Raw genomic sequence first — 22,624 nt, forward strand, 5'->3', positions numbered from 1 at the left:
ACTCGTCCTCGACTGCGTGTTGTGGAGAGGACATGTAACATAGGACAATGGATAATCTAACACTTTGCTTTTGAGTAAATTACGGTAACATTCTTTACGTATTTGAAATAAGTTACTTCCCCGTTTGGTACACATTAATGTAAAATTGAAAATGAAAAATATAACCGTTATGAGTCCACACAAGAGATAGAAATTCAAATTTGGTGGCTTGATATGACGGATAACGATCATATTTTTCATTTTAATAAAGAAAAAATGGAAAACAAACTGGGGCTTATTTTGTAAAATAAATCATATGTGTCAAATACAATTTGATGTAATTGTAAATCGTGTTATTTGTACAAAGTGACAATTAACAATGATGCATAGGATTTTACATTTATGTTTTAATTGAGTGATAGTAAGTGTATCCTTTTTTAAACGTTGTTAATTAATAATATAGAAAGTTACCTTGATGATCGTCTTGATTTTTTTTTTTTTATTACAAACTTCAATCACAATTGATGAAATTAACTCAAAAATTTCAGTTTAAATAAATTTATTTATTGTTGTCTAACTTGCGTTTAATAAATCACATGTCAAATTAAGATACATGAGAACGTCACAATATTGTGTTAAGCTCAATTTTCTATGTGTCGATAACTTCTAAATGTTCATTTATTTGATCGTTCAATTTTTCAAGATAATTGAGTTCTCAACCTTCAATTTCTAGTATTGAGGTAGTTCGATACCAATCAAATTCATCAAATGTCACGTGTTTCGTAAGCATGACTACTTTTTATCGAGACAATTTGAAAAACTGACATGTATTATCAATTTATTATTATTATTATTATTATTATTATTATTATTATTTAGTTATTTATTTATTTATTTTGAGAAAGTGCACAATGGACAAACCCCAACAAATGGCTATTTGCACTTTGAGACCACGATATCTAGTGCATGTTTAGTAGCAATTTTTCATTCAAAAATATCAATTTTTTGATCGTTATTTCACTATTCAAGTCGTCATTTTTTATTTCTTCTTTCATAGATAAGATCCACTTTTCTTTCCAACGGTTAAAAAATTCATTATCAAAATCACTACTAAACAAGTCCATAGTTTTTCAACACTAACAAAAGAAAAGAAATAAAAGTAAGTTAAAAAAAATAAAAAAAAAAACGTGGGGGCGGGGTGGGGGTGGTGTAAAACGAGAACGAGAAGATAAAATAAAAATACAAAGAGGAGCCCCAAAAAGTCTTCAAAACCCTAACTTCTCTGGAAAACTCGAAATATCGCGAGAAATATTTAGATCTGCTACTTCCGAGCATCTCTCTCATTTCTTACATGTAAGTTTTATCAGCGTCTCGACATATTTGTTTTTAATTTATCGTCTGAAAAAAAATCCAAAAGGGAACTAATAAAATGAACATGAATTTACGAAGTTTTTTACTGATGAAAAAAATAAATTTATTCTTCATGTTTTTTTCCTGGATCCTGATCATTAATCAAAGAGCTATGGAGCAATAATTTATGATTATGATTTTTATAGGAAAATTTAAAATCAGTAAAGTGTCAGTGTAATTTGATTAATCTTCAAATTTTTGGTATAAAGGAAGCATCAACATTCTTAGTGACTAGAATTTCTTCTGCGGCGTTACCATGCAATGTCGGCTATATGAGATTGATATGAACTGTTGTTGACTGATGATGCTGGAAGATATATTTTTATTTTTTGAAAAAAAAAAAAATTATTGTGATTATGGTAATTGGACAACATTCAGATCTACCAGGAATTAGTTGCCTAAAGTTCATTATTTCTTCTTTGATGCTACTGTGATTTCGAGTCGAACATATGCTGGAAGATTTTTATTTATTTATTTATTTATTTTTATTTTTAGAAAAAAATTGATTACTGTGAATGGAAATTAGTGACATTTTTGTGGATTTAGTTGTGTAAATGCCTTTAATATTACGAATGCTGACTGACTATTTCCTAATAATCGCAGTTCAGAAAGTTAACATTTGTTTCTTTTAGCTGCTCTTAATGATTTACTACCTAGTAGCACTCTTGGTAATTCTTCATGGATGATTAAAACCTACTTCTTTTGTTTACTGAATTCTTATGACGATTTACTGTTGGATTCTGTGTTATTTTAGGTAAACACAGAGGGCAGCAAGTTACCCCATCATCAGTAAGTCGCGCTTTTCACATAAAAAATTGAGATTTCATGTCTTGTAATTCTACTATATTACCAATTTATGTGCATGAAGTATTAATTACGACATATATAGGATTTTTCGTGCAATGGTAGATGATCTTTTTTAAAATCCCCCTCCAAAATATATAAATTAAACCTTCAATCTTCAGAATTACACACGTCTGAATTAAATATAAGAGGTAAAGATGTAGAATTCTATTAACTGCTCGTGATATAGCTCCTAGAAGAGTGGTAGGACAAGTCTTTATCATTGCATATATCACATCTTGATCTTTAAAAAGACAAATACAGAAATATGGAAACCCTTTCAACCGCAGCTCTACCTTTTCCTTTACCTTTATTTCATAATAAAATCATGATGACTATATATTTCGCTTGATTTCCTCATGATTAGAAGTTCATGAATAAGTTAATTTTTGTTGAAGAGTATGTGTATATACATAGATAGAAGTAAAGTTTTAACAAGATGGTATATTTTCCTTTCGGGCAGTGGTTCGAGAAAAAGACATTTGTTGGGAATATGCTGACAGGTTGGAAGGAAACAAGGTGAGATGCAAATTCTGTGAGAGAATTCTGAATGGTGGCATTAGTAGATTAAAACATCATTTGTCTAGGCTTCCGAGTAAAGGAGTAAATCCATGCACCAAAGTGAGGGATGATGTAACTGATCGGGTAAGGGTAATTTTAGCAACGAAGGAGGAGGGAAAGGAAACTCCTATTGTTAAAAAGCAAAAGGTAGCAGAAGTTAAATCTCCTGTGACATTAAGTATCTCTCCAGCGAAGACGACCATGGCTGTGGAAGCTGTGCCTGTAATGGGAAATATCTTTCCATCCATCACATCATTGAGCTCTTCCTCAGGAAATGATCGAGAGAATGCAGAGAGAAGTATTGCTCTTTTCTTTTTTGAAAATAAATTGGACTTCAGTGTAGCCCGTTCTTTATCTTATCAGCAAATGATTGATGCTGTTCGAAAGTGTGGCGGTGGTTTTGTAGGACCATCTGCTGAAACTTTGAAAACTACGTGGTTAGGGAGGATCAAATCTGAAATGAGTTTACAGTCAAAAGACATTGAGAAAGAGTGGGCTATGACCGGCTGCACTATCATTGCAGAAACATGGACAGACAACAAATCAAGAGCTCTGATCAATTTCTTAGTTTCATCACCCTCAAGAACCTTCTTCCACAAATCAGTTGATGCATCTTCTTATTATAAAAATAATAAATACCTTTCGGATTTATTTGACTCTGTCATTCAAGATTTTGGGTCTGGAAACATTGTGCAGGTAATTGTGGATACTACTCTAAACTGCTCTGGCATAGTGAACCATATCGTGCAGAATTACGGAACTATTTTTGTGACCCCTTGTGTCTCACAATGTGTGAATGGGATCTTGGAGGAGTTCAGTAAAGTAGATTGGATTAGCAGGTGTATTCTTCAAGCACAAGCCTTTTCCAAGTACATATACAATAATTCATCAATGCTGGATCTGATGAAAAAGTTCACGGGAGGACAGGAGATCATTAGGAGTGGTATTACAAAGTCTGTTTCCAATTTTCTCTCTTTGCAATCTATGCTTAAGCAGAAACCAAGGTTGAAACATATGTTCAATAACCCAGAATTATCTGCAGATTTGGCTTGTGCAAAGAAACCTCAGACTGTAACTTGTGTTGGGATTATTGATGATAATGAATTTTGGAGAGCAGTAGAAGAGAGTGTTGCTGTTTCTGAGCCATTCTTGAAGGTAATGAGAGAAGTGGCTGGTGGGAAGCCTGCAATGGGGTTTATTTACGAACTGATGACCAGAGCGAAGGAGTCTATAAGGACATACTACATTATGGACGAGATCAAATGCAAGACATTATTAGACATTGTAGATAAGAAGTGGCAGAACAACCTCCATTCACCTCTTCATTCAGCAGCAGCTTTTCTGAACCCTAGTATCCAGTATAATCCAGAGATAAAATTTCTTGGCTCCATTAAAGAAGATTTTTACGGAGTTCTGGAGAAACTTCTTCCAACACCCGAACTAAGACGAGATATAACTAACCAAATTCTTTTGTTCACGAGGGCAAGTGGAATGTTTGGTTGTAATCTGGCAAAGGAGGCAATCGAAACCGTTTCACCTGGTAAGTTTGCATTCTATCTTTGTTATTTGGCTCTATGCAATATGCTGCAAGGCAAACTTTTCAGATATTTCTATTGTTGCTATTACTGTCTTGATGTGGCCTTGCAGCAATGTCATATCATGAATGGGCTAAAATTTGTCAACTTGTCAAAGATGCCTATTAGATGAACCCATCTAAAACTCAGAAGTAGAGCAAAATAGAAGTTCAAAATGCAAAGAACATTTGTGATTGAGAATTAGTCTTCTGGAAATGTTCTGCATTCGAAGCATTTTTACACAGTAGATTTCCCTTTTACAAATATTTAAAAATTAGGCAAGAAGCTAAATTTGTGCTGAATTTTATGACTCTTCAATTGCTTAGTTATCAAGAAAGATCACTAGCACAACTTTTAGATAGCTCATTTTGATATTTGGAGTACAAGACATATACTCCCAAAACAAAGCTTGTAAGAATAAAATTCTTCTATGATGCTTCATTGGTTGATTCATAGCCCAGTACAATTGTAAGAATAAATTCTTCTATGGGATGGTTCATTTCATTAAAATGCAGCATGTAAGCTTGAGATAAAAATTTAAATATGAAGCAATGCAAAATCTCTTAGGGACCTTGCTTGAAATTGCATCAAACTTTCTATATTCTCTCATCTTCTTATGCCAGTAACTGAGCCTCCTTTTCAGGACTGCTCTGGCCAATGTACCTGGTTTGTGCTGCTATGTTGGGTTGGCACAAACGAAAAGTTTCAGCTCGCATAACTTCTATATTTCATTTACATAATAAATTTACATTTTAACAGCTATTAATCAGCTTGGAATATGTATTAAGCACTTATTGCAATTCTATTTGATTGCTCATATGTCCAGTTCTCCCGCCCATTAATCGTTCCTTGCATGATTTATGATTATGAGAAATTGTTGGTGTGAGTGAACATTCTGGTTTAGTTATATCTTCCAATTTACACGTTCAAATGACTAATGTGCGGAATAAGCATTACAGGCATTTGGTGGGAACAATATGGGGATGCGGCTCCCATTTTGCAACAAGCTGCAATCCGAATACTAAGCCAGGTCTGCAGCACTTCAACCTTGGAGAGGCAGTGGAGCACGTATCAGCAAATTCACTCCGAGAAGCGAAACAAGATCGATAAAGAAACACTAAATGACCTACTTTACATTAATTATAACCTCAGGTTATCAAAACCTTTGAAATCAAGGTGTTCAGAAACAGATCCTCTTCAATTGGATGACATTGACATGACATCGGAGTGGGCAGAGGAGGCTGAGAATCAAAGCCCGGTTCAGTGGCTTGACCGTTTTGGTTCGACCCTGGATGGGGGAGATCTAAATACAAGGCAATTTGGTTCTGCCATTTTTGGTGCAAATGACCATATATTTGGCCTGTAATGAAGCAACCCTGTGAGGCTGTAGTTTAATCTGTAAATTAGGACCAGCAGTTGTGTACATAAGTTTGTATCTTATATGACTCCCATTGACAGTAGGAGAAGTTAGACTGACAGAACAGTTTTCTATTATCGAGTTCAGCCAACTGAATAGTACCCATTTTGGGAGTCAATTTTTAGGAAATGTAGAATAGATGTACCATAGTCAAGACTTTGGTGTTTGTCGTCTGGAAAATATGCAATCAAACAATTAATAGCACTGCTGGGCATTCATTCCATGTATATTCAGGGTCACAGTCAGGAGAATAGAGTTGTGGAGGCAAATTTTACAAAATTTTAATTGTGGGTGCAAAATTGAAAATTTTAAGGATTTTATTTTTATTTTTTAAAATCTATTGCAAAATCTTGGACTTCAAATTTAGTACAAGTACTACGAGAGTAGTGGATCACGGTCCCTGCTATAGATTCGCCCATGTTCAGAATCATATTAGCCATTGATTATATTGTTTTGGTCCTTTGGATTAAACAAATTTTTCTTAGACAAGTTTATCTTTTAATAAGATATGTTGTGACCTATGAGTATCATATTATCATTTAATATTTCAATAATTGTCTTCTATTAGCTCCGTACATGGGTATTATTATTTTAAAACAACAAATGATACAAACATAAATGTTGTACTTACAATGATTGTGGATTCCTATCGAATTTAGCCAAATAAGTTGGTGAGAGTTGGAAAAATGAATGAGTCATGGACTAATGGTGAGATTATTCTTAAGTTATAGTATTTAGATAAAATATTTTCAAAATATCAAAGTTTGCGCGCCTTTATTAATTTTCCCGCTCAAAGTACTTGCGCTGCCCTATGGCGCATGTTATCTCATTTTTTATTCCTGCTTTGCCACTCGAAAAACTGAGATCCATTTTCCAGGCGCATGTTATCCACACCGCCATAGATCAGACCTCGGCTCGAATTGGCACACTCACCACCGCCGCCGCAGGGGAAATAATAAGTAGAAGCTGGAACATTGTAATTCACATCTCCATTGCCGCTGACGGCAGCAATTTCTCCTCACCAATGGCGGCGAATCAACCGCTAGACTTCACAAAAACCCAACGTGTAGTCCTTTTGATAGATCTACACCCACTCCTCACTCTTCATAACCCTAAACCCTACCTCACCACAGTCCTCTCCGCCGCTTCCAGCTTCCTCCATTTCCCGCCGCTTTCCACCTCACTTTTTGCCTACAAGCTATTCTTCTCCTCCCTCTCCCCGCTCCGTTCCGCCTCCACCATCCCCAGTCATCTCCACACCCCGTCCCTCTCCTTCAATCTCCCCTCCCATACCCTTGCTTCTCTCTCCAGCGCCCTCAGTTCCTTCCCTATCCTAACCCATCTCTCGAACCCCCCAGGCAAACGTGCTTCGCTCATTGCCAGCTCACTCCTTCAGCTTATCCACGACTATGCCTGGGAGTCTGAGAATGCGAATTTGTTAGGTAAGGATTGTTTTAGTGATTTTAACCTTTGTAGAGTTTCTTCCAATTTGGTTCTGTTGTTTTCGCCTGTGTGTAGATCCATTAATTATTTGTATGAGTTCATGGATCTGCGCGATTTGGATGGGTTTTCAGTGAAATTTGAAGAGATCTTTTGTGGTGTGAGGGAGTCTTTTATCACTAGGGATATTCATTTTAGTTGGATTAATGTTAAGATTGATGAGCGACAATTAGATGCAACTGATAAGAAGGAAGTGGATACAAATGAACGTGGGGTCGAATTAGCAATGTTTGAGGAGGAGATTAGAAAAATGGGTTGGGGGTTTTGCTCAAGTGATTTGATTGTTTTTGGTTCGGCTTTATTGCCTTTCGGGTTGATATATCCGAAAATTGGACTTTCATTTGATTTTGTGGAATTTGGTGGTATGTGGAAGGGAAAAAGAAGTGGGCAATTGAGTCTCGAGATATTGGATATAAATGGTAAGCCTCTGCAATGCAATTGCCTAGATCTTGAATTGGTGAAGTTGAAGTCTCTGGGTACCATTAGATCTGACGATATTTTGAGTGCTCTGGAGCAGGGCGATGAATTTAATCGAGATGCAGTTTGGGGCCAATTTGGAGATGAAAGTATAAAAATACAGGTTAAGGCAGTGCAAAGGTATAACGACAGTGTGGAGATTGGAGGGTGCTTATCTGATTATATTATAGTACGTGAGTGGACCCAAGAAAGACAAAAAGGCAAAAATAAGAGCAATGATGATACTTTTGCTGATAGGGTTCTTGAAATACTACATGAAGAAATTGGTGGAAACACTTGTAAAAATCAGATGCCCATCTGGCAAATGATTCTGAGTTTTCTCCATAGGGAAGGTTATTGGGCTATTGTCTCCCTTTCAAATAATAATGGAGATTCATCTGTGGGTATTCTCAAGCCTTTTACGGCTCATTTGGCTATCCTCTCTATCATAGATGACAGTCATACTAAAATTGATTATTTAAGTCGAACCGATTTTGGCAAGGTTGGTGATGAGGTGCGTGATACTTGCACTGCAGATATGAATGACTCAAATGGGTGCATTGGCTCACAAACTGATACTTCAACTTCTGGAAATTGTGAACCATCAGGAGACAGAAAAAGAAAGAAGAGCAAAAAGCATTTGCATCAGGGTACAACGTGGAGTTCCTTTTGCCAGGCTGTCCATGAGGGTTCTCAATTTGATTTATTGGAAGTTTACATTTCAGGACAGTTTGAAAAGTCAAAGAAGCTAAAGTTCTTGAAATGCTGGATGAAGCAAATCTGCAAAGTTAATCCAAATAGCGTTACGACGTTGAATGGATCCAAGTCCATGGAGGAACTTTCCATGTGTCATGGCCTGTCTTCTGAATTATCTGGAGTGGAAGAGAGAGCTATTCCTCTTTCGAACTCAGAGATTTCAGAAACCTTCTTCAATAATCTTCCAAAGAGAATTCAACATAGTCTGGAATCTGGTATGGACTTGCAAAATCTAGCAGAGCGAGTTGTCAAGTCTTGTATTCATTTCCTAGCTAGAAAGTGTAAGATTAACAATGACACAGAAGATCAATCCCTTCAGAAAGATTCAACTGATTCTTGTGATGAAACGGTTAGTGCCAGGCTAATGAAACTTGTACTAAAGGAACCCAAGGAAATGAAAAAGATACACCAGGATCATGATTCATTGTCCCAAGCATCCATTCAACATCCAACATCAGCTATAGTCAGAGAGTATCCTTTTTTTTCATTATATTATATCGTCTTTGATCCTTACGTGAATTGGATAACTCTGTATAGTTGCCTAATATAACTTTATTACAAACATTTTCCTTGATTTAGACAAGATATGAATTTCAGATTTTACTTCGGATGGAAATTCTGCAATCAGATGTTTCTGTGACTATGGAGCAAGCTAGTAAACAAAAGCTGGTGAAGCAGATCTGCTCCCTTTTAGAAATTATCCAGTACCTCATCGAAGGAGGCATTCATGGTCACGTTAGCCTATATGATTATGTAGAAAGGACCATCAAAGCAAGGTAAGAGCTTCACATATGGTATAATTGACCTTTTTTTTTTTTTACGACATTATAATTGGCTTTTGATTTCATTAATCTAATGTTTTTCTTTTTATCAAACCTACTCTGTAATTGATTATTTTGTACTGTTAATACTTTTTAGATTGATAGTCAAATATCATTTATATATTTTAGTTTAGAATCTTTTTGACTAAGACACCAATATATTCACATAATATAACCAAGCAACCTTGGCATACAGTACCCATGGGCATGATTTTGAGTACCCATAGTTTAAGACGTAATTATTAATTTCACAATAGCCCACAAAGAAGAAGATTAGGTGAAAATATTATTTGTTCGATTATGTAAAAGAAGTACGCAAGAGAAAAAATCTGGAGTAACCATTGCACTGATAAATTAGAAGAAAATCGTTTTACACAGAAGGCTTAAGGGGATATTAGATGACCTGGTGAAAAAGGCCTACAATTCAATTTGATGGTTAATCATTACTGCATTAGCACAAGTTAAATGGGTTTGCAACCTTGACATAGTAAAGCTAATATACAGAAGTTTTTGGCAAATTGCAATTTTTATTCTGTTTACCTTATAACGGCAATCTCAAAATTTTCACAGTAATATAGACAACTTGGTTGTCAACTATTTAAAATAATAAGAATCTGTTCATTTTTAATAATAGTTTTTTTTATCTATTACAAAAAGCGTTTTTAGAAGTATTGGCTTAAAAGGCATTAAAATGTCATTACCTGAATTACACCAAGCCCTGTCATCCTAATGTTATCTTGTACATGACCTAAAGGAAAGAAAATCAAAAGAAAGCCTCTTTTGTGTTATAAGAACATATTTTTTTGATGTTGTGGGATTATAATAATTTACTTGACATAGTTTATTTTTTTCAAGTCAAGAAGCTTTCTGTTCAGATTTTCATTTTCCTTTCCACATCCTAGAAAATATGTCCAAGCTTTTAATATTTGGGAGGAGAGAAAGCAATCTAGTTTCTATGTGTCCTCTATCATTGTTCTTCACAAATCAAGCAATAGATAAGTTGCCAAATGACCTTATTTTCAGGTATATTAACATATTAGAAGATGTGGTGCACAAAATCTACACAAAAATGGATCTGCTGCCATTTGGTGATGAGTATGAAGTTCCGTCTCTTTTATTCAATAGTGAGGACAGTAATCAACCCTGGAGAGAAAAACATGAAAGGTATGAGAAAGCTGAAACCAACAGCAATCACCAATCTGAGTTTTTGCAGCCTCCCAAAAATGTTAATGAGAGTACTCAATTGAGTATAAAAGAGGAACGTGACCACTTGTTTAATGAAGCTCGTGAAAGGAGAGAGAGGGCTCGAAGATTTGTGTCTTTCAGTAGCTGGATGCCAGATTTGCAAAGAGTATGGGCCCCAAAGCAAGCAAAGGCGGCAAAAACAAAACCAGAGTCTATTCCAAAGAAATCAAAAAGAAAGGATAGACAAAAAACTATTTATAGCATTGTACACGAGACCCCAATGACTGGAAACAAGGGGGAGAAAGATCTCAAAGGTCATGGGAGCTCTTCTCATTCAGTTTCTAAAGCTTTGTTCCAAGATGACTGATAAAAAGTTCAGAAGATAGCGCACACATGCATTTCAATGGATATTGCTGTAATAACTAATAACATTAATTCTTGTATCGCATTAATAGAAAGCAGAATCAGAAAGGAGACGGTCATCAAGCATTTAACTCCACATACTTACAACTGTAAAATCCTGTTTGTAGCTGCCTCTTGATGACTGTAAAATTGCATATGCTGTACTTATTTCTAACTTATTATAACATAGAAGTGTCGAAGCAGGTAGCCTCTGTACTGTGTGTCTATTCATTTCATGCGCTGAGAAACTTCAGTTTTTCCTAGAAAAACTTGTAAGCTTATAGCAAGAAGCTCCCTATCTTTTGACTACGGCATCAGAAAATTGCTTATTTGAACCTTTTGGCATATGAAACATTTCCAAGAAACTTTTCGTTAAATGGGACCGCCTTACCATGTTTACAAAGAGACATTCTTGATTGAATGGTGAAGTTTATGTACCAGTCCACAGAAGATAGTAGGCTGGTTTAGAATGACAGAGAGTCAAATTAAACTAGGCAAGCAGCAAAAAATAAAACAAAATAAATAAATGACAGTAAAGCTTCAGTGAAGTTCACTACCTTCTTTTGGTTTAAATTTAATATTTCGCTCTTGATTGATAGAAAATTGGTGACATGAATATTGTTCTTGTCCAAAGTGCAAAATGAAAAACTTGAAAAATAGGTGATTTTATATGATTGTACATGAAATGAGGATGAATTGTCACACGCACCTCACTTTTTGTGCTCGTCGTCTTTTTAATATGAGATGGCCAATTGGTTGTATGATAAGACTACATTTATGTGATTGATATATGTAATTGCGTGATTTTGAGAGAAGGTAAAGCAATGCAGTCAATTAACACTATCATGATAAAAACAACTGTCTTTGAAATTGTCAAATTTAAACATGTGAAAAATTGTCTATTTTTAATAATTGGATCTTTTTCTCCACATTGTCCGATAATTGTCTAATTTCAATATGGTCATAAATAATTTGGTTTTAATTTCATAGTTTAGAGAGTAGTGCTATTCATTTTCACTAAGTTTGAGTACCTGTTTAGGTGGTCATTACATAACATTAAATGATAATTCATTTAAATGTAAAGTCATATCATTCAATTTAATTGAACATATAACGTGTTAGAATAGCATTCCTCTAGGTTTTATTATCATGTGTTGATGATGTAGTGCATAAGGAATTAGAGCTTATGATGAAATGAGATCGTCGCAAAGTATAACTTCGGGTTTAGAGATTTTGATTTCATGATAACTTTGGGTTTGTTCTTTTTGTCGAATTGTTAGTTTAATTCGATTAGAATCGAGCCAATGAATAAAACACAGAGCCTTTGGCTTTGATGCAAGGCCAATTTTGAACAAAATCCATCGTTTAGTCCCTCGTTTAGGCATTTTTTCTTTTTTGGTAATTCTTATTTTGAGTATATCTCAATTAAATAAATTCGAATTTACATTTCGTTTGTTGGAGAGTAATCCTGAAGATTAGAACTATCAATTTCCGTCATTATCTTGGTTTTTTCCATTTTTGGAAAAAAATCTTTTTTTTTAAAAATTAGTATTTAATTTTTGAATTTTCTAGGTTTTTGTTATAAATACGGTGTAAGCCTCTTGAGGCCGCAGACTTTTCGTGAGTTTTCTTTTTTGTGAGATTTGTTCATCTTACCTATAACTTCTGCTACGTCAGTTGGTATCAGAGCGAGGTTCGTTCCTTCACCATGTCGCCAAGGAGACATCCAGCACCTTGTGAAGTCCCAGTAGAGGAGGTGAATAGACGTGATGAAATCGCACAGCTGTGTTAACAAGTGGAGTTGTTGACCCAGCAAATCGCTGCACTCGCGCCACGACAACATGTGCCTGTGGCCCAACCACTTGAGGATTTCGAGGATGAAAATCCGTTTGCGCCTCTTGATCATCCAATAGATCTACTAGTCCGACGGAGAGGAGATGGCCCGGAGGAGAACAGGCGCTGGGAATCAAGATTCAAGGTTGATATTCCTGAGTTCCATGGTGGATTAAGTCTAGACGAATTCCTGGGTTGGGTGATTGCAGTGGAGGAGGTTCTAGAATTTAAAGAGGTTCTTGTTGGAAAACGTGTGCCTTTTGTTGCGACGAGATTTCGTGGACGAGCAGCGGCGTTGTAGCAGCAGACAAAAGTGACAAGATCCTGATTAGGGAAGGTTAAGATTGCATCTTGGGATAAACTAAAAAAGCGCATGAAGAAGTAATTTCTGCCCTACAACTATGCTCAGACCATGTATCAGAGATTGCAGAATTTGCGTCAAGGCATGAAGGCGGTTGATGACTATACGATGGAATTTTGCATGTTGATTACAAGGAATGAAGTGATGGAAACGGAGGAACAATTGGCGTCTCGATATGTAGGTGGTCTTCGCCCCCAAATACAGGACACGCTGAACATGTTTGATCCTGTGACAGTTTCTGAGGCACATCAAAGGGCGATACAGATGAGAAACAGCAGTCCAGACGGAATACAGGGACTTTCATCGCAGGAGGTTCTTCCAGTGACACATCCTGGTAATCCTAGCCAGGCTGGTTCTTTTAAAGCAAATTCTGTGCAGCTGTCAGCACGTCCTGAGGGCGGTATCCGTTGCTTCGCTTGCAAAGGTGTGGGTCATAGGCAATATGAATGCCCAAAAAATTCGCGTAGAGGGCTCTTTGTTGATGATGGGTATGGAGATTATGAAGGGGTGCCCGTATTTTATAATGGAGATGATGATGAGGTAGCAGAAGAGGAGGAGTTAGTTGTTGGTGACGTGAGGCAAGCATTGGTGGTGAGGTGAAGTTTTTTAACTCCCCTGGACAACAAGAGCGACTAGTTGCGTAATAACATCTTCCAGTCCACGTGTACTGTTGGGGGACGAATCTGTAAGTTTGTTATTGACTCTGGGAGTCGCGAGAATGTGGTTGCTGAGGAGGTCATTAAGAAACTGGGTCTGCAGACTGAGAAACATCTCAAACCGTATAAGTTGGCTTGGTTGAAGAGGAGTAGTGATGTTGAAGTATCCCAGCGTGCTCTAGTCAGCTTTTCCATTGGGCCTACCTACAAAGATCAAGTTTTGTGTGATGTGGTAGAGATGGATGCATGCCATTTGTTATTAGGGAGGCCTTGGCAGTTTGACCAACACTCGCTGCATGACGGGTACACCATACGTACAATTTTCTGTTTGGGGAAAAGAAAATTGTGTTACTACTTGATAAGAGCCCAATAAAAGCAGTTGGGGACAGTACCAACTTGTTAACCAGAGCAAAATTTGAGACGGAGATGGCAGAATCTGGTGTAGTGTATGTGTTAGTAGGCAGGTCAGTCGATATTGAACAGGAGGTTTCCCACAGAATTCGTCCACTGTTAGAAGAGTTTCAGGAGGTTTTCCCAGAGGAGCTTCCAGAGGGATTGCCACCACTACGAGATATTCAGCATCAGATTAATTTAGTACCTGATGCTACTCTACCCAACCGGGCGCATTACAGGATGAGTCCTACTGAACATGAGGAGTTGCGCAGACGAGTGGAGGAGCTTTTGGCGAAGGGCCACATCAGAGAAAGTCTTAGTCCTTGTGCTGTTCTTGCTCTCCTTACGCCCAAAAAGGATGGCACGTGGCGTATGTGCGTGGACAGTAGGGTGATTAATAAGATTACGGTCCGTTACCGTTTTCGTATTCCTCCCTTGGATGATTTGCTTGATCAGCTTACCGATGCTTATGTGTTCAGTAAGCTTGATTTGAAGAGTGGATACCATCAGATTTGTATCAGACCTGGGGATGAGTGGAAGACGACATTTAAGATAAGAGAAGGGTTGTACGAGTGGTTAGTCATGCCATTCGGTCTTTCCAATGCACCTAGTACTTTTATGCGGGTTATGAATCAAGCTCTTCGTCCATTTATCGAAAAATTCGTGGTAGTTTACTTTGATGATATTCTGATTTATAGTGCTAACAATGATGATCACGTCCAGCACCTTTGAGAAGTTCTTTCAGTCCTTCGCAGGGATGAGTTTTACGCTACAGTGAAGAAGTGTATTTTTCTAACAGATCGTGTTGTATTCCTGGGTTATGTGGTGTCGAAGGAGGGGTTGACAATTGATACATCCAAAGTAGAGGCAATCAGTCAGTGGCCACAGCCTAAGACCATTACAGAAGTGCGAAGTTTTCATTACCTTGCTTCCTTTTACCACAGGTTCATACCACACTTCAGTAGTATCATGGCGTCGATTACAGATTGCATGAAAAATGGTAAGTTTCAGTGGACTCCCGAGACAGAGGTATCCCTTCAGTTGATTAAGCAGAAATTGACAACTGCCCCAATTTTGGTGTTGCCTGATTTTACTCAGCCATTTGAGCTACATTGTGATACTTCGAAGGTGGGAATTGGTGGTGTGCTGAGCCAGAACAATCGTCCTGTTGCGTATTTCAGTGAGAAACTCTCTGGCCCTAAGTCTCGATATAGTACTTATGATGTCTGGTTATGCGATAGTTCAGGCAGTTCGACATTGGCGTCATTATTTGTTCCAGAAGGAGTTCATTCTATATACGTCCATGATGCCCTTCAACACCTTGGTACTCAAGATAAGGTGTCTGCCTCACATGCTTCTTAGGTTGCCTATTTGTAGCAGTTTACTTTTGTAATTAAGCACAAAGCAGGTGCCTTTAACAAGGTGGCAGATGCATTGAGTTGGCGACAAACTCTTTTGACAGAATTGCGCGTGGAGGTCCCAGGTTTTGACTCTATTTGCGATTTATATGCTACTGATCCATACTTTTCACAGATCATTCGAAAGTTGCAGGAGGGTGTGCAGTCGAACTTTGTGTGGATCGACGGGTTTCTTTTTCTAGGAAATCAGTTATGTATTCCTGATGGCAGTTTGCGATTTAAGATAATTCAAGAGTTGCATAATGAAGGCCACGTGGGTCGTGATTGGACATTACAGCTTGTTGCTGCTTCTTACTTTTGGCCATCGTTGCGCAAAGATGTTGGGAAGTTTGTGGAGGGTTATCGGGTTTGTCACTTGGCCAAGGGCAAGACGATAAATGCGGGCCTGTATATGTCCCTGCCTATTCCAACCCAACATTGGACAGACGTGAGCATGGATTTCGATGTGGGACTCCCCAGGACTCAACGTGGGTTTGATTCGATCTTCATGGTGGTTGATCGGTTTTCAAAGATGGTACATTTCATCCCCTGCAAGAAGACAACAGATGCTGTCAGTGTGGCCTTACTTAATTTTCGTGAGGTTTATCGCCTGCATGGACTGCCTACATCTATTGTGTCTGATCGGGATACTCATTTCCTCAGTCACTTCTGGCGCAGCTTATGACGCTCGGTGAATACACTGTTGGACTTTAGCAGTGCATATCACCCTCAGACAGATGGTCAGATAGAGGTTGTTAACCATTCCTTGGGTGATTTAATACGTTGCTTGGTTGGTGACCCCATCAAGTCTTGGGATCAGAAGTTGTGTCAAGCAGAATTTGCTCACAATCATGCTGTTAACAAGAAGTACAGGTTTTAGTTCGTTCCAGGTGGTGTATGGCCTTGTTCCTCGTGGTCCTCTTGATCTGGTTCCAGTTTCTACCTCTGTTAAGATGCATGGTAAGCCCGAGGGCTTTATTCAGCAATTGCAGCAGGTTCACTCACATGCTCATGATCAGTTGCAGGTTGCTGTCATCGAGTATAAGCGTACTGCAGATCTTAAACGCCGACATGTTGAGTTTGAGGAAGGTGACTTTGTTTGGGCGGTGTTAACAAAGGATTGTGTTCCTGCTCATGAATACAACAAGCTTACTGCGAAGAAGATTGGTCCATTGGAGGTCATGGAGAAGATCAATCCGAATGCTTACCGTTTGAAGCTGCCCAGCCATATTCGTACATCCGACGTGTTCAATATCAAGCATTTGGTGCCATTTCGTGGTGATAATTTTGATGATGATGAAGCTCCTTTTCCGTCAAATTCGATTGCGAATTTTTCCCACCTTAGGGAGAATGATGTAGTGCATAAGGAATTAGAGTTTATGATGAAATGAGACTGTCGCAAGTCATAACTTCGGGTTTAGATATTTTGATTTCATGATAACTTTGGATTTGTTTGTTTTAAGCGAATTGCTAGTCTAATTTGATTGGAATCGAGCCAATGAATAAAACTCAGAGCCTTTGGTGCGTCAATTTTTGAGCAAAATCCATCGTTTAGGCCCTCGTTTAGGCATTTTTTATTTTTTGGTAATTCTTATTTTGAGTATATCTCAATTAAATAAATTCGGATATACATTCCGTTTGTTGGAGAGTAATCCTGAGGATCAGGACTATTAATTTCCATTATTATCTTGGTTTTTTTCCATTTTTCCATTTTTGGATTTTTTTAATTATTATTTAATTTCCGAAATTTTTAGGTTTTTGCTATAAATAAGTTGTAAGCCTCTTGAGACCGCAGATTGATTAGAATGAAATAAGACTTTTCACGAGTTTTCTTTTTTTGTGAGATTTGTTCATCTTCTCTATAATTTCCGCTACGTCAGCTGGACAACCGATGAAACCCATGCAAAAACCAAGTCGTTTTCCCCTCCATTTCTCAACTGCCATTCAGAAAATGCAATCCACCCAATATAGAACCGAGGATTTCTTTGACCTTGTATTAGAAAAATGCCCTGATATTAAGACCCTCAAACTAGTCCATTTCAAGATTATCTCCGAAGCGGTTTTATACTTGAATGCGTCCCTTGCCATCAAACCGATGAAAGCTTATATTGCGTGTGGCGAACCCAATATCACTCGTAATGTATTCGACAAAATTCCTGAGAGAAATAATGTTATTTTTAACGTAATGATAAGAAGTTATGTGAATAATCAGTTTTTACAAAGATGCAATTTTTATGTGTAAGAGTATGCTATAGCGTGGTGTGGCCCCAGATCATTATACATTACCTTGTGTTTTGAAAGCTTGTTCTGCACTGCATCGAATAATTTAAGGGTCGGGGTGCAAATTCATTGCCCAGCTGTGAAAATGGATCTGGATTAACCCTGTACGGGAAATGTGGTTTTTGGAAGGCAAGACGGGTTCTTGACTGAACTCCTTATAGGGACATTGTTTCTTGGAATTCTATGGCGGCAGCGTATGCGCAGAATGGAAGGTTTGATGATGCGTTAGGGGTTTGTAAAGAAATGGGGTCGTTAGGCGTGAAACTGATTCAGGAACAATGGCTACCGCTCTCCAGCTGTAACTAATACTTGTAAAGTAAGTGTTGTTTCGTGAGAATGGCTTGAGAGGAATTGGTTGCATGGAATGTAATGATAGCACTGTATAGCAACAATTCTATGCCAAGAGAGGCAGTTGAACTTTATTCACAAATAGAAGCTCAACAGTTGGAAAAGGATCCAATTACTACTGCTAGCGTTCTTCCAGCTTGTGAGGATCTTTCAGCTGTATCAATGGGAAGGCAGATTCATGAATTTGTTGAAACAATGGGCTCCGGCCTAACCTCTCCTTAGAGAATGCCTTAATCGATATGTATGCCAAGTGTGGATGTTTATCAGAAGCCAGGAAAGTGTTTCATGGGATGCAGTTAAGGGATATTGTCTCGTGGACTTTAATGATGTCTGCCTATGGTAGGAGTGGGGAAGGTAATTACCAAAATTCAGGATTCAGGTCTTATTCCCGATTCAATAGCCTCTGTTTCAATTCTTTCAGCTTGCAGCCACACAGGGTTATCATCTGAAGGCCGACATTATTACAGATTGATGAGCGAGGAGTATAAAATAGTTCCGAAGTGAGAACACTGTGCTTGCATGGTCAATCTATTTGTACGTGCTGGTCGTGTAGAAGAGGCCCAAAATTTTATCAGTCAGATGCAATGGAGCCTAACGATCGGGTTTGGGGCCATGTTTATAATAACATGGATATTGGGCTTGTAGCTGCAGATCATCTTTTCCAATCGGTTCCACAGCAGTCTGGTTATTATGTCCTGTTATTGAACATATATGCAAAGGCCGGGAGATGGAATTCGGTCCATCAGGAAAGGGAGAGGAATCAGTAAAGTACCTGGTGTTAGTAATGTTGAGCTCCATAATCGGGTCCACACCTTCCTTGCTGGAGACCAATGGCATCCACAATCAATAGAGATCTACGAAGAGTTAGATGTCTTGGTAGGAAAAATGAAAGAAGCAGGTTACGTCCAAAAAACCGACACTGCATTGAATGATGTGGAGGAGGAAGATAAAGAAAACCATCTAGCAGTGCACACTGAGAAGTTGGCCACTGTATTTGCTATTATTAATACTGAACCAAGGCAACCAATCAGAGTTACTAAAAATCTACGTGTCTGTGAAGATTGCCACATTGCTATGAAGTTTATGTCCAAGATTACTGAGCGTAAAATTGTATTAAGGGATACTAACCATTATCATCACTTTGAAAATGGGGTCTGCTCATGTGATGATTATTGGTGTACAGTTAAATATCCACATCCCGTATATGGACTCAGTAGTAGCTTTTCCAAATGAGATTGCTTTATGGCATCAAGCATAACATGATGCCTGATCACTTGCTCCCAAATTTAACTGAATGTTTGGATCAAATATCTGTTTGTCCTTATTTACGTTGACCTGGTTTTGGATTATTTAACTGAGCACCTTGCTTTGAAGATCTATATATGAGAGACGCTTCTCTGAACAGGCATGATATTGAGGTAAAAAATGATGAGCGGGAATGCTCAAGATGAGCCTAATGGCTGGATAATGTTGAGAGAAAGCTGAATTTTGCCATTTGAACCAAAACAATGCTCACTTCAGTTAGATTTCAGTTGAATTGAGCTCGATTAAAAACCAGCATGATTTTTGCCAGTCTCTTTTTGTTAGGTTACACTGAAAGCTTCCATCATTTTTTTTAGCAGTATGGAGATTGGTTTAGTTAGTATAGAAATTCATCGGCAGAAGAGAGCATTTTCACTGTGAATAACTGCTAGGCGAGGTTTCATTCTGGGTTTTTCTCAGCTCCTTCTTATCAAGGTTAGCATCCTTACTGAATTAACGTCAACAAAATGCAGTTGTTTATTCTGGTAATGTACCTTAAAAAACTTATGACCAAAAACTTTATTGCCTTTTCATTCTTAGGCAGTTTTCATCTCAAATCTAAGTAATATGTCAAATGATGTGTTGATTTACTTTTCAATCTTGCGTCCCCAGCCATCTTGGCATAGTTTTGTAATGACAGCTCTTAATATAGTTTAAAACTTGAACACAAAGGCAAACACAAGAATATGGAAAACCCGACTGGTTTGAATTCTCCTTTCCATCTCGCCATTATTCTTATGGCTTGTGTTGTAAATGGGTTACACAACACTAGATAGTTTCAAAAAAAAAGAAGATAAAATCTTGTATATTATATTGGGTAATGAATACATCTTTATGCTAATGTTTTCGAATTTGCCGGCTTCTGTTATCTTGATGTTTATATCTTCTAGGAATATGAATTGTCTGCCCTGTGGGATTAGTTGAGGTGTGCGTGAGCTGACTCGGAGACCCATAGGTATCAGGAAAAAAAAAAAGAGTTGTCTATCCAGATGTTATGTGGCGATTTTGTGTTGGCTCTCATAGAATTAGAATTGCATTTGATAACTTTTCACCTCTTTAATATTATTCCCCATAGTTGTGAATTTCATCTCCTCTTCGCCCATGGACACCGGCCAAGTGAGAACCCCATGAATTCTATCTGTTTTTTATCGATATCAGAGCCTGACTATAACAAAATTAAGATTGAGATTAGTTGCTAACATGATTGTGATGGTTCAGGTCCTTTAGATTGACATTATCAATCTGCTAAACAGTGTGGAAAGGAATTCCAATACTACAAGTTTTTGATCATTCAAACTTGGCAGTCTTTGAATTGTCTAATGGACAATTGACTGAAGTCTTCGACCAAGTATTGATTAATAAACCCTCCAGTACATATTCGGTACACATTACACGACATTATTAAATAAGATATAGAAACTAAAATCTTGTTTACATTACTGTCAAGTCTCATCAGTTACCATTTACCAAACACGAACTAAAGGATTAATGGACATATTTGTCCTTCAAAGGAACTATCCCTTCCTGGAAGACGGTGATTTTCCTTCGTCTATATATTTTTTCGTCTCTTTTGAAAGAGACACAACCTTTCAAGTTTTTATTTTTTATTTTATTCTAGAAAGACATCTATATTATCTTCAAATTCAATAGGAACACCATTTATTTTTATTTGAAGTTTTCCAACTAGGAATTTAAAACTGCACATAAATATATAATATGCCTAGACTTGACTTATGAAAATTCTTCATAAAATGTTGTTCCAATACTACTTCTCCACGTAAGTACTTCCTTCAAGACACGCATGTATTTTTTTTCCACAAATCGACCCCATACATCTATAAATTATAATCTCCTGTGAAATTTAGATAAACATCAAGAAATTACAGCAGAAAAAAATGGCAAGCTATTTGCAAATTTCATTTCTGATATTCACAGTCACAATTGCTTCTTTCTTCAGTTCCTCACAGGGCAGTGGAATCGCCGTCTACTGGGGCCAAAATGGCGGTGAAGGGACTTTAACCGCCACGTGCGCCACCAGGTTATACCAATATGTGAATATTGGTTTCTTAACAACCTTTGGCAATGGCCAAACCCCAGTTCTGAATTTGGCTGGCCATTGTGATCCACCCTCTGGAACTTGCACCAGTTTAAGCAATGACATAAGGGCTTGTCAAGGTCAAGGCATAAAAGTCCTCCTCTCCCTTGGTGGTGCCACCGGAAGCTACTCGCTTTCGTCCGCTGCTGATGCACAACAAGTCGCGGATTACCTTTGGAACAACTACTTAGGTGGCCAGTCGAGTTCACGTCCCCTCGGAGATGCAGTTTTGGATGGTATAGACTTTGACATTGAATCCGGTACAGGCCAGTTCTGGGACGACCTAGCCAGGGCGCTATCGCGTTACAGCAGCTCACAAAGGAGGGTGTACTTATCTGCAGCACCACAGTGTCCCATCCCAGATGCTCATCTAGACACCGCGATCCAAACTGGGCTCTTCGACTACGTTTGGATACAGTTTTACAACAACGAGCAGTGTGATTACCGAGGCAGCGTGGATAATGTTTTAGCGCGTTGGAATCAGTGGACTGCCGTTCCTTCGAATCAGATTTTCATGGGATTACCGGCGGCGCCTGCAGCGGCCGGTGGTGGATATATGCCACCAGATGTGCTCATTAATCAAGTTCTTCCAACTATCAAGAATTCTCCCAAGTATGGAGGAATCATGATATGGAACAGATTCTATGATCAGAGCTATAGTTCAACTATTGTCGGCAGTGTCTAAATTCTATCTGCCTTCTCCCCGGTAACCTGAATAAATCCTCCCAAATAAATCCTGGCTTGTAAACCATATGAATGGTAGAAAAATAAATGTCGTGAAAACTACTTATTACAAATAAAAAATTTTCTTTGCATCTATTATCAATATCCATGGAAATTTACCTGCATAAAAAGTGCATCTTTATGTCAATAGAGCCATAAATTGAATAAGATTTTAGGCCTTTTTTTTTTCTTTAATTATGTCTAATAATTTATAGATAAACGAAACGTAACATATTATTCTCACAAATACAAACAATAGATGGCTTTAGGATGATGTAATTGAGTACACACGATTGAAATTACTTCATAGTATTACTAAAAAATATTTTTTT

General features: G+C 37.8%; 4 protein-coding genes and 1 pseudogene across 4 annotated transcripts; all 5 read left to right on the forward strand.

The window, feature by feature from the left end:
• The first annotated feature begins 1,218 nt into the window (after nucleotides 1–1,218).
• LOC111402959 lies at nucleotides 1,219–6,011 on the forward strand. The gene is made up of 4 exons (XM_023031291.1): nucleotides 1,219–1,332; nucleotides 2,144–2,178; nucleotides 2,696–4,333; nucleotides 5,327–6,011. Coding segments are annotated over exons 2-4 (2,046 nt in total). The 5' UTR covers nucleotides 1,219–1,332; nucleotides 2,144–2,177; the 3' UTR covers nucleotides 5,734–6,011.
• A 631-nt stretch (nucleotides 6,012–6,642) lies between these two features.
• Nucleotides 6,643–11,111, forward strand: LOC111402960. The gene is made up of 3 exons (XM_023031292.1): nucleotides 6,643–8,967; nucleotides 9,081–9,272; nucleotides 10,341–11,111. Exons 1-3 carry the CDS (start codon nucleotides 6,809–6,811, stop codon nucleotides 10,867–10,869), a joined length of 2,880 nt encoding a protein of 959 aa, XP_022887060.1. The 5' UTR covers nucleotides 6,643–6,808; the 3' UTR covers nucleotides 10,870–11,111.
• A 2,038-nt stretch (nucleotides 11,112–13,149) lies between these two features.
• LOC111404316 lies at nucleotides 13,150–14,879 on the forward strand. Its single transcript, XM_023033139.1, has 3 exons — nucleotides 13,150–13,694; nucleotides 13,809–14,057; nucleotides 14,162–14,879. Exons 1-3 carry the CDS (start codon nucleotides 13,150–13,152, stop codon nucleotides 14,877–14,879), a joined length of 1,512 nt encoding a protein of 503 aa, XP_022888907.1.
• Nucleotides 14,880–17,368: 2,489 nt separating this feature from the next.
• On the forward strand, nucleotides 17,369–19,899 carry LOC111402961 (annotated as a pseudogene).
• Nucleotides 19,900–21,326: 1,427 nt separating this feature from the next.
• Nucleotides 21,327–22,397, forward strand: LOC111402962 (hevamine-A-like). The gene has a single exon (XM_023031293.1). The coding sequence runs from the start codon at nucleotides 21,370–21,372 to the stop codon at nucleotides 22,252–22,254; it is 885 nt and encodes a 294-aa protein (XP_022887061.1). The 5' UTR covers nucleotides 21,327–21,369; the 3' UTR covers nucleotides 22,255–22,397.
• Nucleotides 22,398–22,624: the final 227 nt, after the last annotated feature.

Source organism: Olea europaea, chromosome 11 (assembly GCF_002742605.1).
Source record: "Olea europaea var. sylvestris chromosome 11, O_europaea_v1, whole genome shotgun sequence".
Lineage (NCBI taxonomy): Eukaryota > Viridiplantae > Streptophyta > Magnoliopsida > Lamiales > Oleaceae > Olea > Olea europaea.